General features: G+C 52.8%; 2 protein-coding genes across 3 annotated transcripts; one reads left to right on the forward strand and one right to left on the reverse strand.

Moving 5' to 3' along the window:
* Positions 1-213: 213 nt before the first annotated feature.
* Ccr10 (C-C motif chemokine receptor 10) lies at positions 214-2,236 on the reverse strand. Its single transcript, XM_051177298.1, has 2 exons — positions 2,211-2,236; positions 214-1,547 (listed from the first exon to the last, which is right to left on the reverse strand). Exons 1-2 carry the CDS (start codon positions 2,232-2,234, stop codon positions 483-485), a joined length of 1,089 nt encoding a protein of 362 aa, XP_051033255.1. The 5' UTR covers positions 2,235-2,236; the 3' UTR covers positions 214-482.
* Positions 2,237-2,984: 748 nt separating this feature from the next.
* Positions 2,985-16,920, forward strand: Cntnap1 (contactin associated protein 1). 2 transcript variants are annotated; one of them, XM_051177310.1, is made up of 24 exons: positions 2,985-3,204; positions 4,103-4,204; positions 4,292-4,485; positions 4,841-4,988; positions 5,078-5,281; positions 5,611-5,795; positions 6,252-6,395; positions 7,202-7,463; positions 8,327-8,476; positions 8,733-8,904; positions 9,480-9,586; positions 9,704-9,823; positions 10,118-10,321; positions 10,485-10,641; positions 10,724-10,851; positions 11,119-11,304; positions 11,759-11,980; positions 12,260-12,499; positions 13,915-14,268; positions 14,406-14,533; positions 15,324-15,417; positions 15,576-15,821; positions 15,933-15,980; positions 16,416-16,920. In XM_051177310.1, the coding sequence occupies exons 1-24, from the start codon at positions 3,135-3,137 to the stop codon at positions 16,694-16,696; spliced, it is 4,146 nt and encodes a 1,381-aa protein (XP_051033267.1). In that variant the 5' UTR covers positions 2,985-3,134; the 3' UTR covers positions 16,697-16,920. The 2 variants fall into 2 exon arrangements, with proteins under 2 accessions (XP_051033267.1, XP_051033274.1); XM_051177317.1 differs by lacking the exon at positions 2,985-3,204 and adding an exon at positions 3,890-3,987.
* Positions 16,921-17,626: the final 706 nt, after the last annotated feature.

A 17,626-nucleotide genomic window follows, 5' to 3' on the forward strand; every position in this document is an offset into this window, starting at 1 on the left:
TCACATGCTTGGGAGCTAGGTACTTGCTAAAGCAGCCATTACTGGATAGAGCTAGGGTTGTTAGAAAGCCCTTTCTTACACCGACTCCGCGGGAACCCCGCCCCTCCTCACCTGGCAGCTTTCCCACCTCACCTCGGTTGGCAGAGACTGAGTAAGGCAGAGGGAGTGTCAGTACTTAAAGCTTTAGCCGACTCAGCAACCCCCCTTCCCCAACGCCTCCCACTCGGGCTCAAGCAGGGGCGTAGGGTGGAGGTGTAACCCACTGTCTTGGCCCTGCTGCAACTCGTTTCCAAAGTTAGTGATTCAAAAATAGTAACAGTAGTTGGGTTGCGTCTCTTTTGCATTGTATCAATTTAATTAAGCGCAGCGGCAATTCCTTTAGGTCTTCAAGTCTTTCTCAACATTTCCCCAGTTACTCCTCCTTTCTCACTACCCTCCCTGGGATCGTTTCCTTAGCCCCCCCACCCCCCGGAATCTTAGCCCTAGTTGTCCCAAGAGAGACTATGGGTCTCAGTGGGAGCGGAGCAGGAAGAAAGGCGGAGTCGGCGGGGGCAGCGGCCTCGAGGGTTGGGCTTTGGGCTGCATCCCCCACCCTGTAGCAGCCTCCGCAAGTCCTGGCGGAAGCGCAGGCCCAAAAAAGCATAAAGCACCGGATTGAGGCTGCAGCGGACCAGCGCTAAGCCGCCGGTGACCAGCAGAGCTAGGTCCTTGCGCTTGCTGGCAGAGCAGGTCCGCTCGCGTGCTGCCAGTAGATCGGCTGTATCCATCAGCAGGGCGAGGCTGTAGGGCAGTTGCAGGACCACAAAAGCCACCAACAAGGCCACCACAACGCGCAGCGCACGCCGCCGCTCTGGCCCCCTGGCGGCCAGAAGCGTGCGACCCAGGAGCGCATAGCAGGCTGCCATGACGCCCAGAGGCAGCGCGAAGCCTAGGACCACCTGCGCCACCGCACTTGCTCCCTTCACAGTCTGCGTGAGGCCTTCGGGGAAGATGAGCCGACAGCGCCGTTGGCCTTCCCGCGGCCCGTCCCGGCTGAAAAGGAGAGCAGGTAGGGCCAGGAGCAGCGACAACAGCCACACGAAGATTGAGACCAAGTGCGCTCGGCCAGGTGTGGGGTGCCGCCGCCCGGCTGGAAGAGCTCGAGCTATGGCCACATAGCGGTCGGCGCTGATACATGCTAGGAAGAGGAAGCCTGCGTGGAAGGAGGCCGAATAGAGACCTGAGATGGCTCGGCAGGTGGTACTTCCTAGATTCCAGCCCTGAAGAGCCCCTGCTGCTGCAAAGGGCAAGGTCAGGGCCAATAGGAGGTCAGCCAGGGCCAACTGGAGCAAGTGAACGGAGGTGGGAGATCGGGTAGTTCGTCGGGCTGCCAGATGGGTGGCCAAGACTAGGCCATTGCCCACCAGACCCAGTACAGCCACCATCAGGGAGACACTGGGTTGGAATGCTCGACTAAAAGCCTGGACATCCTTCTTGTAACAGAGTTCCGGCAACGGCCCAACGGAGTAAGCCTCCTCGTCGTACCCGGAGTAGGGTTCCCAGGAGATCTGGTGACATTAAAATGAGAGGCGGGACCATGTAAGACATATTCCTATACCACTGTCTTTCACACTCGAAGCCCGAACATCAGAAGAAGATTAACCTTTCCCCTCCCCCCATTCTTGCTAGGGTACCCTGACCAGGCAGTTGCTTCTCTTAAACTCCTACTCTGGGCGAACTTGAGCAGCCACTTGCTCTTTCTGGACCTAAGTTACTTAATGTGTTATGCCTAGTCTAAAGCCGTTCTGGCAAGGTTTGCAGAGAGGACTGTTAAAAAGATGGAAGATAATAGACAATGGAAACATCTAGCTCTCCTTAGACCAAGCATTTGTATTATTAATAAATCTTGGCTGCTTCTGGTCCCTGCACAGCGCCCTCGTCTGGAAGGAGGGTCAGATGCAGGCTTTGCTGCTACAGCCTTGGACTTAAAATCTAAAGCTCAGGCTGTCTCCTTTACCTTCTCTCCTCCCTTCTCTCCTGCCCACCCTACCGCCAGGTCCATCACTGGCATACTGAGAACACTCATACCAAGGGGGTCTTAAGTTTTATAGGCTCCTACACAGCTCATAAGATACAAAGCCCTGATGTTAGTTGGGGAAACCCATTCCTTCCCCCTTCCCCACCCTCTCTGCAACCCTTCTCCCCTCCCCCCCACCTGCCCCGACCCCCACCTGCTCTGTGGACTCGGTCCCCATCTCTGGCTGGCTACCAGGATTTCTGAGGTACAGCCACGGGGGTAAAGTTAAATAACTACTGGGGCAGGAAGGAAGGGGTGGGGAGAAAGACCACGAAGAAGGGTGGAGATTAGGGTCTGTGGGTTAACTTTTTCATTCCACCTTGCCTGGCTTCTATCTAATCCCTGCTGATGGGGGGGAAAAAAGAATGGTTGTATGATCTTGAATAAGGTTTGTTTTTCTCTCTGAGCCCCTGGCTTTCCATGTGCAAACTGGAGCAAGATGAAAATGCGGAGTGGACAGTTGTGAAGGTGTCCAGCTCTGAGCCAGGAACCTTATTTACCTTCAGGAAACACGTTTTTGTTTGTCCTTCATTCCATCCCTAGGTGTCCTTCGAAACTCTTCCCTTCCCTTGGAAATGTTAGACTCCATCTCGTCCACCCCATCCCCCACTTCTCTTTTTGCCACCCTGTAGTCCTAGTCTTTGTCGGCCTTGGGTTACTTGTGGGTATTTCCCAATGGCAGGTTGTCTACCCCGCCCTTTTGCAATAGGACTGAGGCACGCGCTTGCGCGGGGTCTGGGAAAAAACGCTCCTGCCCGGAGAGAGGCTGGGGAAGGGGGCGGAGAAAAGGAGGAGAGGAGAGAGGGGAGGGGGGAGAGAGAGAAGAGAGAGGAGGGAGGGAGGGAGAGAGAGAGAGAGAGAGAGAGAGAGAGAGAGAGAGAGAGAGAGAGAGAGAGAGAGAGAGAGAGGAAGAGAGAGAGATTGAGGGTTTAGGAGAGAGGGAAGGGTGGGTAAAGACGAAGAAACAGCGGTCGGCCGCGAACCCCAGGAGAAAAACTGGGGGCCTGAGCCAGAACAGGAGCCCTAGCTGGAGCAGGGCACGGGAAGACAGACACCCAGTGCTGGTCAGCGCTGCATTATGAGTCTCCTCCAGCTCTTCAGCATCCTGCTCGTCGCTGTGGTCTCTGGAGCTCGGGGCTGGGGCTACTGTGAGTGCTAGTCTCAGAGGCAGGAGGGGTTGGGTGCAAGGGTCCAGAGCTTTTGGGGGGCGAGTCCCGCGTGCCGCATTGCGGCTGGGTGGTCGCTGGTCCTTCCCTGCCACCTTGCGCCGGCTCGCTCCCATCTTTTCCTGCCTCTCCCAGCGCTCCGCAATGCAGCTCTGAGGCTGCTGTGCGCGTGCCCTGGGTTGGGGCTGGGCTCTGAGCCGAGGAACCAGTCAACCCAAGGCATTTGAAGCTGTTAATCCAAGCGGCAGCCAGTGCCTGGGTTTGAGGTTAGGGTTGGCTATAAGTGCGGTACTGATGACCCAGGCTAGAGTTGAAGGTTTTCCCTGAGGGGCTGGGGCTGGAATTTGGAGCTGACCCAGGGACTAGGTAGGGTTTGTGGCTGGGGCTGGCTTTTATGACTAGAACCCAAATAGGAGTTGGTGACCCTGACTAAGGCCAAGGATGATGCTAAGAATAGGATTGGGAAGTGACTGGATTGGAAGCAAAACCCGATTTGGGGATTGGTGCGCATTTTGTTCAGGGAGGGCTCATGAACAGGATTGATGGTAAGGCTGGGGTTGATTTGCTGTTCCGAGGCCCATTTAGGTTTTTAAATACGCTGAAGTTTTGGGATTGTGTTTAGGGGAGTACTGAGTCAGGACAGGAAGGGGAAGGAAGGATCTGGCTTTGGATCTGTAGGTCAAGGTAAAGAGTTACCCTAGGAAAAGGCAAGCTCCCCCAGCGAGCAGCTGTTGCTGAAGCCTATGCTGAGGGCACAGCTTTAAGGTAGGGTTGACTCTGCCACTGGGGGCAGTGAAGAGCAGCTTGGACTGCTAAAAAGCACAATCTTTAGAAGAGGGGCCATGCTAACAAGCTCATCATCCTTTCCCTACCCCCACAGATGGCTGCAATGAGGAGCTGGTGGGACCTCTGTATGCACGGTCCTTGGGCGCCTCCTCCTACTATGGGCTCTTTACTACAGCCCGCTTTGCCCGGCTGCACGGTGAGCTTGGCCAGCCAGGGCAGAAAGGAGTACTCCAGAGAGCGGAGAGAAGATAGTGGATGGTAAAAGCCCTTGTTCTTTCTGTAGGCATCAGTGGATGGTCGCCCCGGATTGGGGACCCGAATCCCTGGCTTCAGATAGATTTAATGAAGAAGCATCGGATACGGGCTGTGGCCACGCAAGGAGCCTTTAATTCTTGGGATTGGGTCACACGTTATATGCTGCTCTATGGAGACCGTGTGGACAGCTGGACACCATTCTATCAACAAGGGCACAACGCGGTACTCTCGGTGCCCAGGCACATACACTTGGGGAGCTTCCCCTGCTCTGGGCCCTGGGCTGGGTACTAGCCTGAAGGGAAGGGGAGGGGACAGCATGACGTACAGGTGAGGAAAGCTACTCTTGAGATTTAGTGCAGCTCAGATTGTTCCTCACGAATTACAAGCTTCCTGAAGGTGATTGGTGTGTTGAAGAAAGAATAGGACACTCTAGACCACTCCATATACAATCATGGAGGCAGGGGACGTGGAGTGAACTTTCCCGCTCCAGTTAAGCTTGGCAAGGTTTGAAAGCCATCGCAGCAGGGGAAGCTGAGGGCAGGGACTTGGTTACTACTCCCCCCCACTCCTCCCGCAGACCTTCTTCGGTAATGTCAATGAGTCCGCGGTGGTACGCCATGACCTGCACTACCACTTCACCGCCCGCTACATCCGCATCGTGCCACTGGCCTGGAACCCACGCGGCAAGATCGGCCTGCGGCTGGGCATCTACGGCTGTCCCTACAGTAAGGGTGTGGCGGTGGGGAGTGGGGGCAAGGAGCCTGGAAGGGGATAGTCTCCCTGGTCCCCTGCCCACCCATTGTCCTTCGCGCAGAGTCCGACATACTATATTTTGACGGTGATGATGCCATCTCGTACCGCTTCCCGCGAGGTGTCAGCCAGAGTCTTTGGGACGTGTTCGCGTTTAGTTTCAAGACAGAGGAGAAGGATGGGCTGCTGCTGCACACCGAGGGCGCCCAGGGAGATTATGTGACGCTTGAACTGCAGGGAGCACACCTGCTGCTGCACATGAGCCTGGGTGAGCTTCCGGACCCCAGAGTGCCGCCCTGCTTAAGCTGTGTCTTCCCCTTTTGTAGCGCTTGGTGCTAGCAAAACAGCGGGCTTGAAGTCGGATGAACTGGAATCGGCTTACCAACTGTGTGACCTTGAACAAGGCATCCTAAACACATATAAAATGATTTTGTATCTCATTTGCTTTTCATAACACCTGTGGGATGAGATACAAGCAGCTATCCAAAGAAGCCTGGATAGGTTAAATGGCTGTAGACTTGCCTATGGGCACCTCTCCACTCCAGGCTTTGATTGGGTACCCCCTGCAGTTCTCACTCTATCCTGCCCTGTTCTCAGGCAGCAGCCCAATCCAACCAAGACCTGGTCACACTACAGTGAGTGCTGGCGGTGTCCTTAATGACCTGAGCTGGCACTATGTGAGGGTGGACCGATATGGCCGAGATGCAAATCTCACCCTGGATGGTTACGTCCATCGCTTTGTGCTCAATGGCGACTTCGAGAGGCTGAATCTGGACAATGAGGTGACCAAGGGTGGGGCACCATTTTGGGGTGTGACAATAGGAAAAGGGGGGTCGATTCCCCATTCCACCCCCGCATGTAGAGAGGCTTTTCTTCCTGTTGTCATTGTTCACCCCAGATCTACTATGATGGACCTAGAAATCCAGATTTGGGGAAATCAAGAAAAGTAGAAAATTGTCCCCTGCCTCCTAACACAATTCTGTGCTGTTGATAAAGACCCTGTCTCCATCTGCATTTTAAGCATCTGAGACAGACAACTTGACCTTTTGAAAGCCTACAGCCAACTAGAGGCTCAAACCTAAGTGCAAGCTTTAGCGCTCACTCTAGCGTAATGCTTTTCAAGTCTTTATGAAAGCCGGGCTCAGTACTGTGGAAAAGGTACTTTCCTGTGCATGTGCACAGGAAAATAGGCGTTCCCCCAAGCCTAGGGAAACTCCTTTTTTACCTGCTTCCCACAGATATTCATCGGGGGTCTGGTGGGCGCAGCGCGTAAGAACCTGGCCTACCGGCATAACTTCCGTGGCTGCATAGAAAATGTGATCTACAATCGGATCAACATCGCCGACCTGGCAGTGAGGCGCCATTCGCGGATCACCTTCGAGGCTAGTGGGCAGGGGGATCTGGGAAGGCAGGATGTTAAAGCCAATTGGAAAGCCAAGAGACAGAAAAGAAAGAGGTGTCATTTGGGATGAGATCCACTCTCAATAGTCAGATTCCCAGGTACCGTAGGGCGAGTACAAAGAAATCAGAAAGTAAGTGCCGTTCACCCCTTGGTTAAGAAGCTGTGAATCTCTTGATGGCGGTGGCACACTCCTTTAATCCCAGCAGAGGCAGGCAGATCTCTGTGAGTTTGAGGCCAGCCTGGTCTACAGAGGGAGTTCCAAGACAGCCAAAGCTACACAGAGAAACCCTGTCTTGGGAAGCAAACAACAAACAAAACAAAGATGCCAAGAGCCGGTCCGATCCAGTTGTCTCATTAGTTAGCAGATGAGGAAATTGAGATGCAGAGGCTGGGGGGGAGGGCAGTTCGACCAGGAGCGTGTGACTCAGAAGTGACAGGGTAAGCACTGGAAGTCTTTTGATAAGCTCTCCTCTTTGGCCAACTCTGGAACATGCGCACATGCTAAATTCTGGGCTAAATTCGGCTTGTGCTGTATTTTCCCTTAGAGAAAGAAAGTTTTTTGCTTTGTGAACAGTGGGATCAGTGATAAAAAGCTCGCAAGGGAGCAGAGTCCTGAGGCAGGCTTGTTTGGGCCCTTTCCACGAACGAACTTGCGGACATATTTGCCGGGCATGGGAAGGGCCTTGGCTGGAGGTCTTTACTCTGCTCTGGGTTTTAACCCAGTGAGAATATTAACGACGCATACCTGGCCTCCGTGTCCTGATGTATCCATCCATTCCCTTCTAGGGTAATGTGGCTTTCCGTTGCTTGGATCCTGTTCCACACCCCATCAACTTTGGAGGCCCTCACAACTTTGTCCAGGTGCCTGGTTTTCCTCGGCGTGGCCGCTTTGCAGTCTCCTTTCGCTTCCGCACCTGGGACCTCACGGGGCTGCTCCTTTACTCTCGCTTGGGGGATGGACTGGGTCACGTGGAGCTGATGCTTAGCGAAGGGCAAGTCAACGTATCCATCGCACAGACTGGCCGGAAGAAGCTTCAGTTTGCTGCTGGTAAGGGGCTCTGGGAGGCAGGAGCAGGCTAGAGAAGGGTGAAATCCGGAAGAAACGGGCATTCTCCGGTTCTGGGGGATTCCTGGAGATGTTTGCCAGTTATTTCCAACTTTGCATACTATGTCAATGACCAAGGTTATGGACAACGAAGAGAGAGCTAGAAGGGCCGCCACTACACAAGAAGTGTAGCAATGGGGTGAATTTAGACTGCTGTTGGGACCAGAGTGGGGCTGCTGCTGCTTCCTCACTCAGGAACATCTCGCCTGGCAGTGGTGGTGCACGCCTTTAAATCCAGCACTTGGGAGGCAGAGGCATGCAGATCTCTGTGAGTTCGAGTCCAGCTTGGTCTACAGAGCGAGTTCCAGGACAGGCTCCAAAGCTACAGAGAAACCCTGTCTCGAACACACATCACACACACACACACACACACACACACCAAAAACAAAAAGAACACTGGGGGTGTGAGCATGTGTGTGGCTTGTGGTGATTTATGCCTGTAATCCCAGCATCCCAGCATCTGGGAGGCCAAAGTAGGAAAACCACAAGTTTGAGGCTAGTCAGGGCTACGTAGTGAGTGCCAGGCCAGCCTGAGATACAGAGAAAACCTGTCTCAAAAATACAACAAGGGGGGTGGGGACCCAACTTCCATGTTGTGCAAGAACAGTAAACTTAGCTAGGAACGTCTTTCCAGCTCCTGTAACTCTTACTCCAAGGGCTCTATCTCCCTCTTCTGGCTTCCCAGGGTACTGCACTCATGTACACAATTTTTAAAAACTGTTTTAAAAGACCCCTTTCCCCCAACCAATCTTCTCTTATTATGGTTATACTCCCACCCACTCACACCATCCCCCTTTCTTGTCCAGGGTACCGCCTAAATGATGGCTTCTGGCACGAGGTGAACTTTGTGGCACAGGAAAACCATGCAGTTATCAGTATTGATGATGTGGAGGGGGCAGAGGTCAGAGTCTCATCCCCACTGCTGATCCGCACAGGGACTTCATACTTCTTTGGCGGTAAATAGCAGGGGCGGACAACTTTGCTGTGTCTATGGGTAGGAAGGTCCTACCTCTCTGATAGGGCCACGTGAGAGTATTGAGGGGACCAAGCTGTTTCACCTTTGGGGCCATGGGGTGTAGGTCATTAGCCATTATGTATACTTTGGTTCTAGCGTCCTTTTTTCATTTACGTATGGCTCCCTTTTGGCATTTTCCCTGGGGCAGGTCTCTGGGTTCTCCCCTGGGAAGGGCCTCATACATGTGGTTGCTCCAGGTTGTCCCAAACCAGCCAGTCGATGGGGCTGCCACTCCAACCAGACAGCATTTCATGGCTGTATGGAACTGCTCAAGGTGGATGGTCAACTGGTCAACCTGACCCTAGTTGAGTTCCGGAGGCTTGGCTACTTTGCTGAGGTCCTGTTTGACACATGTGGCATCACAGACAGGTATCTATAAGGTCATCTCCCTAACAAGTGACCCCCTTCAAAACCCATTCCATGTAGTCAGGATGTCTTGTCTTTTCTTCCTCCCTCTCTCCCTCCCCCTCCCTCCCTCCCTCTCTCTCTTTCAAGGCAGGGTTTCTCTGTGTAACAGTCCTAGCTGTCCTGGAACTTGCTCTGTAGACCAGGCTGGCCTCAAACCCACTTGAGATCTGCCTGCCTCTGCTTCCCAAGCGCTGGGATTAAAGACATTCAACACCACTGCCTGGCTGGCCTTTTTTTTTTTTTTTTTAAATAATTTCTCTTCTCCTTATGTCAGCGTTCCCCCTACACACACACACACACACACACACACACACACACACACACACACGGATTCCTCCGTGACCTCTGACCTCTTTCCTATTTCTTCCTGTAAAGTTACAGGTGCCCAGGATTGAAAGACAGTTTCTATTCAGGCTAGGTTTTTGTCTGGCAGGGGCTAGGCACTTTCCCTTCTTTTGGGAGAAGGGAAGACAGCACTGGACCCTGGAATGACCTCCTTTCAAGCCTGCCTCCATTGGTGTTGACCCCTTGCTCAGATGCAGCCCTAACATGTGTGAGCACGATGGACGCTGCTACCAGTCGTGGGATGACTTCATCTGCTACTGTGAACTCACTGGCTACAAGGGAGTTACCTGCCACGAACGTAAGCTGGATGGGAGAGTGGGGGAAAGGTTGTTGGGGTCAGGAAGCTGCTAGAGATGGTATGGATGACCACTCCTCTAGCCTTCCAGCCCCATGATTGCCTCCTTACCCCCTCTAGCTTTGTATAAGGAATCTTGCGAGGCCTATCGGCTCAGTGGGAAAACTTCTGGAAACTTCACCATTGATCCTGATGGCAGTGGACCTCTGAAACCATTTGTGGTGTATTGTGACATCCGAGGTAAGTGGCTTTGGTGGGTGGGGGTGGGAGATCGACCAGCCAATGTACAAGATGCAGGGGTCAGGGAAATGGTGGGAGGGGACAGATGAAACTGTAGTTGGAGTAAAGGACAGTGTGGAAGGGAGACACCTAAAATTTTGTAATGTAGCTTTATAGTTAAATTCCATCTTCCGGCCATCCCAGCTGCCATTTTTCAGCGTGGAAGGCCCCAGGTGGTAGTAGGGTTGGTGCGTTGGTAAGGAGTGAGACAGCCAATGTTCATATCCAGGCAAAACTCTGTCCCTTCTCTTCCAGAGAACCGAGCGTGGACAGTTGTGCGGCATGACAGGCTGTGGACAACTCGAGTGACAGGTTCCAGCATGGAGCGGCCCTTTCTGGGGGCCATCCAATACTGGAATGCCTCCTGGGAGGAAGTCAGTGCTCTGGCCAATGCTTCCCAGCACTGTGAGCAGTGGATCGAGTTCTCCTGCTACAATTCCCGGCTGCTCAATACTGCAGGTTGAGCCTGGTGGCAGGGAGGGCAAGGCGTAGCTGGAGGAGGGTGGGGTGTGAGGAGCTGCTGGAGGAGTCAAACAGGGTCTGGGCTGCTTGCACCTGGGTATGAGGAGCCCAGAGCCTGATGGAGGGGCAGGGCCTGGAAGCTGCTTGGCATCTTCCCCAGGAGGCTACCCCTACAGCTTTTGGATTGGCCGAAATGAGGAGCAGCACTTCTACTGGGGAGGCTCTCAGCCTGGGATCCAGCGCTGTGCCTGTGGGCTGGACCGGAGCTGTGTGGACCCTGCCCTGCACTGCAATTGTGATGCTGACCAGCCACAGTGGTGAGGGGACAGGATGGTGGGATTTCCGGGACCTCGGGGCAGCTGAGAGGCGGGGCTGAGTCACTGTGTCCTGTTTGTACAGGAGAACGGACAAGGGGCTGCTGACCTTTGTGGACCATCTGCCTGTCACTCAGATAGTGGTAGGGGATACGAACCGGTCCAGTTCTGAAGCTCAGTTCTTCCTGAGGCCTCTGCGCTGTTATGGGGACCGTGAGTGGCAGACCCCTTCCAGCAATCACCTGACCACTGGGGCTCTCTAGGTCACGTGGGCAGATACTCCTGCTATGATCTGACCCTTCACTGTTCTCCCACACCTTACTCTTTGTTCACCCCACTCCTCCAGTCTCCCTCATGCTCCCTGCTCTGTCCTCCCTCATGCTCCCCGCTCTGTCCTCCAAGCCTCCTGCCCAGTGAGGTTGGTTCCTTTACTCCACACCCTCGATCTCCTTAACAAGGCTCTCCTCGCTGTTTTTGCAGGCAATTCCTGGAACACCATCTCCTTCCACACTGGAGCTGCACTGCGCTTCCCCCCCATCCGTGCCAACCACAGCCTCGATGTCTCCTTCTACTTTAGGACCTCTGCTCCCTCAGGAGTCTTTCTAGAGAACATGGGGGGCCCTTTCTGCCAGTGGCGCCGACCTTATGTGCGAGTGGAACTCAACAGTGAGTATGCAGACCAGGAGAAATGTGGGTAGATGGAGATGACTAAAGAGGCTGTTAGGGAACAAGACAGTCTGTTTTGAGAGGTGGCAGGTCTGAGATGACTCTGGACTGATGTCTGGATATGTGACCACAGTCCCTTTGACACATGCTTTGTTTCCGTGGACCCTTAGCCCCTTACTTGTGAAGAAGGCAGACAGGCTCTTGAGGTTTCAACCATAACTAGCTATGCTTCTAGCCTGAGCATGCGAGCTGGGAAGTTTATTCCAGTTAATCTGCAAGCTTGGGAAACCGGTTGTGTGGTTTTGAGCCATTTGTAAGTTTTGGACAAAGTGGAGGACTATGTAGAGGGTGTCCCTTAGTTGAGGAGAGAGGTGGTATTTGGGCAAGGGCGCTGTGAGGGATGTTGGGGGCCAGAGTCCCCGTTTTCTCTCTTACCCACTGTCATGCTGTCCAGCGTCCCGGGATGTAGTCTTTGCCTTTGATATCGGCAATGGGGATGAGAACCTGACAGTGCACTCAGATGACTTTGAGTTCAACGATGACGAGTGGCATTTGGTCCGGGCTGAAATCAATGTGAAGCAGGCCCGGCTGCGAGTGGACCATCGGCCCTGGGTGCTACGGCCCATGCCCCTGCAGACCTACATCTGGCTGGAGTATGACCAGCCCCTCTACGTTGGTGAGCAGCAACCCAGGGGCAAGGACACTCCTACACTCTCATTGGTCATGCTCCATGTTTCCAGGAAGCCCATGTTTCAGGCTTCCCTGCCCCAGAGTGAGCCAAGGGACCATTTATCTTCCCCAGTCCCTGACATCCCAGTCTGTCCTCCTAGCCCCCCTGCCTCCCTTCCCACTCAGTATGTAATCCTATCTTTGGCTCTACAGTCATTTTGGGGAGGTCTTAGGGTGCTCCACCTTAGAGTCACACCTCCCAACCCCTCCATTTATTCCTGACCAGGATCTGCGGAGCTTAAGAGGCGCCCTTTTGTGGGCTGCTTGAGGGCCATGCGTCTGAACGGAGTAACTCTGAACCTGGAAGGCCGTGCCAATGCCTCTGAGGGCACCTTCCCCAACTGCACGGGCCACTGCACCCACCCCCGGTTCCCCTGTTTCCATGGAGGACGCTGCGTGGAGCGATACAGCTACTACACATGTGACTGTGACCTCACGGCTTTTGATGGGCCATATTGCAATCATGGTCAGTGTTGCTGGTTATGTGGGGCGGGGCATGGAACCTTAGGGCATGATGGGAGGTCAGAGGGAAGGGAATTCAGGTCAGCATTTTGGAAAACTAGAATTGTTCATAAACTTCTGAGCTCTTAAATGGGACAATCAGGCATCTGAAGATGCTGGCTGACTCCAAAGGCAAACAGGAAAAGGGAGAGATGATAGAGTTGCTGATGCTACAAGAGTCCCAGTATTAAGCAAATGATTTTCCCATCTACCATCAAGGTCACACAGGTATGCACCTCTGCTTTGTGTATATGTGTGTGCCTGCCTATGTGTACATGCACACATGTGTGGAGGGCAGGAGTCAACTTCAGGTATTGCTTCTTAGGTGTATCTGCCTTGTGTTTTCAAACAGGGTCTCTCAATGGGACCTGAAACTCATCAATTAGATAGGCTAGCTAGCTGACAGTGAGCCCCAAAGATCATCTTGCCTCTGCCTCCCCAGCGATGGGATTACAAATGTGTGCCATCACACCTAGCTTTTTGTGTGGGTGCTAGGGATCGAATTCACATTCTCAAGCTTGCACAGCAGGCACTTTACCAACTGAACATTTAGCTATAGTATTGACTTTGGCTTCACAGTGCATGTTTTCCCCCTGCCATTTCTTGTCTGACCTATCACTGCATTCCCAAAACATGTCTACAAACTGACTCTTGGTTGAGGTGAGCCTTAAAATTCAATACACCAGACTACATTTTCCCCAAGGCTGGGCCCAAGGTAATCTATGGGGTAATCTATGGGTGGCTGTGGGCAAAGTCTGTGGTCTAGGGAGATATGAATGGTAACATATAATTGCATGGAGTCGGGATATTTCAGTTCTAATCTTGGTCCCCCACATAAAACTGTGTGTCCTTGGGGAAGTCACTACTAATCTTTTTTTTTTTTTTAAGTAATTTATTTTTATTTTATGTGCACTGGTGTTTTGCCTGTGTGTTTGTCTGTGTAAGGGTGTCAAGTCCCCTGGAATTGGAGTTACAGACAGGTGTGAGTTTCCATGTGGGTGCTGAGAATCGAACCCCAGGTCCTCTGGAAGAGCTGCCAGCGCTCTTAACTGCTGAGCCATCTCTTAAAGCTGTTACTACCCACATTTAGGCTTGTTTCCTTGTCTATAAAATGTAGAGGTAAGATTGGGTGATCTTTCAGGTGATCCTTCTGTTTAGTGCTAGGTGGGGTGGTACAGGTGTATAATACCAGCACCTGAAGCGCTGAGGCAGAAGGATTGTAAATTTGGGCTACAAAGTAAGACAGTGCCTCCAAAACTGAAAGAAAAAAAAATTCTACTAAAAGTAAATAGTGGCAGATACTAAAAGTGTGTGCATGTGTTGGTAGCATAAAAGCCCTCTGAACCTGTGACTGGAGACTTCTTATTATCTTTGCTTCAGATATTGGTGGATTCTTTGAAACTGGCACATGGATGCGCTATAACCTCCAGTCTGCACTGCGCTCTGCAGCCCGGGAATTCTCCCACATGTTGAGCAGACCCGTACCAGGCTATGAGCCTGGCTATATTCCGGGCTACGACACCCCAGGTTATGTGCCAGGCTACCATGGCCCTGGGTACCGCCTGCCCGACTATCCACAGCCTGGGCGGCCTGTGCCAGGGTATCGGGGGCCTGTCTACAATGTTACTGGAGAGGAGGTCTCCTTTAGCTTTAGCACCAGCTCTGCTCCTGCAGTCCTCCTGTATGTCAGCTCCTTTGTACGTGACTACATGGCTGTGCTCATCAAGGAAGATGGTAAGTTCTTCATGGCTCTTCCTCCAGGTGTCTAAAGTCCCATTGCTACTGACTGACTAATGACTAATCCAGTCCTTTGGAAGATGGGGGTTGTGAGGGCTGAGAGGAGACCCCACGTTCCTCCTCCTTCCCCACAGGGACCCTCCAGCTTCGGTATCAGTTGGGCACCAGTCCCTACGTGTACCAGCTAACCACTCGGCCAGTGACTGATGGCCAGCCCCATAGTGTCAACATCACCCGGGTCTACCGTAACCTCTTCATCCAGGTACAGGTGGGAGGGGATGGGCCAGTTAAGTCACGGCTTCATGATCGTGGCTGTGGCACACCCAAGAAAATGTTAAATGGTTGCAAGTCTGAAGCACAGTTCAGTATACAAGGCATTTTTGACATGTGTCACCTCTCATGACCCTTACATCAGCTCTGTGGAGTAGCTGTGGTTGGCAATTATTCTGAGCTCCATTTTACAAACCATTACACAGGGTGGAAAAGTCAAGTGTTTTCCTCAATGTCAAACCCACCAGGCCCTAGGGTTGGCGGCGCGCTTGCTAACATTCGTGAAGTTCTGGGTCCCACCTACAGCACTGCACAGGCTGTGTTTGTAATCTCAACATACTGGAGGGTGAGGCAGAAGGATCAGAAGTTTATGGGGGTGGGGATGTGGTACTGGTGACCTCCAGACCCTGAAAAAAAAAAAAAAAAAAAGAAAGAGAGAAAGAAAGAAAATGTGTAGCCTTTAATCCCAGCACTCAGGAGGCAGAGGCAGGCAGCTGTCTGTGTTTGAAGTCAGGCTGGTCTACATACATAATGAATCCAGGACAACCAGGGCTTTGTAGAGACCTTGTTCCAAAAAATAAAAATAAAATGTGAGAAGAAAAAAAGTCAAACTACTAGTAAACTGCAAAGCCAGGGGTCAAAGGCAGATTGTTTGAGCCATGTGTCAAACCCTGCCTCTGGGCCCAGGGGTTGTTCATTTTGAGCAGCGATCCTTTGGGTAGAGTGAATTCCCTTCTGGTCTTGGCTGTGTCCATCCAGGGCTTCCCTCCCTCCTCCCCCAGGTGGACTACTTCCCACTGACAGAACAGAAGTTCTCTCTGCTGGTGGACAGCCAGCTGGACTCACCCAAGGCCTTGTATCTGGGGCGTGTGATGGGTAAGCTGCTTATATGAGTTGGGGGCGAGTTTCGGATGAGGCTCCTGGAGTACAGAGTAAGGAAGTGGGGATGAGTAATGGATAAGAAAGATGGGCGAAAGAGAGGCAGGGGCTCTGGGTGCCCCAAACACCTCTTTCTGGGTCTGCCTCTCCCTCAGAGACAGGAGTCATTGACCCAGAGATCCAGCGGTACAACACTCCAGGTTTCTCGGGCTGCCTGTCTGGTGTCCGGTTCAACAATGTGGCTCCCCTCAAGACCCATTTCCGAACCCCCCGCCCCATGACTGCTGAGCTAGCAGAGGCCATGAGGGTCCAGGGAGAACTGTCGGAATCTAACTGTGGAGCTATGCCACGCCTTGTCTCAGAGGTGCCACCAGAGCTTGATCCCTGGTACCTGCCCCCAGGTAAATCCCTAGATACGGAGGAACACAGACAAAAGGGGGGGGGGGTAACGGTGATGGGAAATGACTCTGAACGTGATGTTTCCTAACCAACCCTTTCTTTCTCCTTTTTAGATTTCCCATACTACCATGACGATGGATGGGTGGCCATACTCTTAGGCTGTGAGTACCACTGACTACTAACCCGACTTCCCCAAGGCCACCCGGTCAGCGTCCCTCCCAGTTCCTCAGGGATAAGGGAAGGTACCAGATGTAACGTGAAGAAGGGCTAGACAGGCTGTGCCCACATCAGCATATAACTGGGTGGAGACTTAATATCTGAGGCAGCTATAAATTTTTAATTAAAATGAAATATTAAAACGCAGCCATTTTAATCCATGAGGAAACAGATGCAGTATCATCTATTGGAATGAGAAACTGGAGAAGCTGTGAGATATGGGAAGAATAAAGTGGGCGGGGGATAAGCCGAGAATTCAGACCTAGACACAGGGATAGCCTCACAGGGTCGTATACTGCAGTTGTACATGATGCTTTTGGCTGAGTGTGTATATGCGTACCCCAAAGACCTTCTCTGTGTTGTTTCTTTTTCCCATCCAGTTTTGGTGGCCTTCCTGCTGCTGGGGCTTGTGGGAATGTTGGTGCTGTTCTACCTGCAAAATCATCGCTACAAGGGCTCCTACCACACCAACGAGCCCAAGGCCAGCCACGATTACCATCCTGGCAGCAAAACTCCCCTGCCTCCTTCAGGCCCCGCTCAGGCCCCTGCCCCCACTCCAGCTCCCACCCAGGTTCCGACCCCAGCCCCAGCCCCAGCCTCTGGTCCAGGCCCCAGGGACCAGAACCTCCCCCAGATCTTGGAGGAGTCCAGGTCTGAATGAGTCATAAGGGCTTCAGGGACCAAGTCCAACTCCTCTAAATCCCCCGACTCCTTCCTCTTACCCTGCCAGGGACATTTGGCTCTTCTTAGCAGGCTCTGTTCACCCGGAGGATCCCCCCTCTTGCCAAGTTTGGTGGGCAGAGCTACAGATGGGACCAAAGGGAGTGGCCGAGCCTCACTGCCTAAACCAATGCCCTGCTTAACCCCGCCCCCTCCTGGCTGTTGGCCTGCCCCACAGGAAAAGCCTCACGCGGCCTAGACAGGCCTTTCCGGCCATCTCTGTCCCTGCTGCTGGTAGGGATTAACAAGGGAGGGCAGGGACGATGGATCGCCTCCCTTCCTGTGTACACTATCAGCAGGGACAGAGTGGGGATTGCAGGACTGCACAGGGCATGGGGGGAGGCTGCTAAAACCCACTCCTGAGCCTCCCCTCCCTGCCCTGCTCACCAGCTGTCTTCCATCTGCTTCCTCTCTGCTGGGGGTGAGGGAGGACTTCATGCTGTCCCCGCCTCACCCAACCCCTTTTGTTTTACAGAGACCAAGAGGCCTCAGCTTAGCACTTTAGTACCCCACTGCTCCACAAGCTTCAGCCAAAGCCATAAAAAGCCTGCAAGTAGAAAAAGTAACGCAGACACCTTGCCTAGCCAGCCCTCTATCTCCCACCCCTTTCCAAAATATGCAATAGCCTTGGTGCCTGTCCCCCTTCAATGCATGAGGAACCCGCTTCCCTCTGCTAGAGACGCTGCTATGTTTGCCCAGGAGGTCATATTCTTTATATATATTTTTTGTTGCACAGTCTCTCTCTAGAGAAACTAATATATTATTCTAATTTTTAAATTACGTTTATATATAAAAAGAACTCAGTGGGCTGTCCTGTACTGTGCTGAAGTCTACAGTAAGCTCTTTCTGTGCTGGATGTCTCCCGAGTCCT

Source organism: Phodopus roborovskii, unplaced genomic scaffold, assembly GCF_943737965.1.
Source record: "Phodopus roborovskii unplaced genomic scaffold, PHOROB, whole genome shotgun sequence".
In the NCBI taxonomy this organism is placed as follows: Eukaryota; Metazoa; Chordata; class Mammalia; order Rodentia; family Cricetidae; genus Phodopus; species Phodopus roborovskii.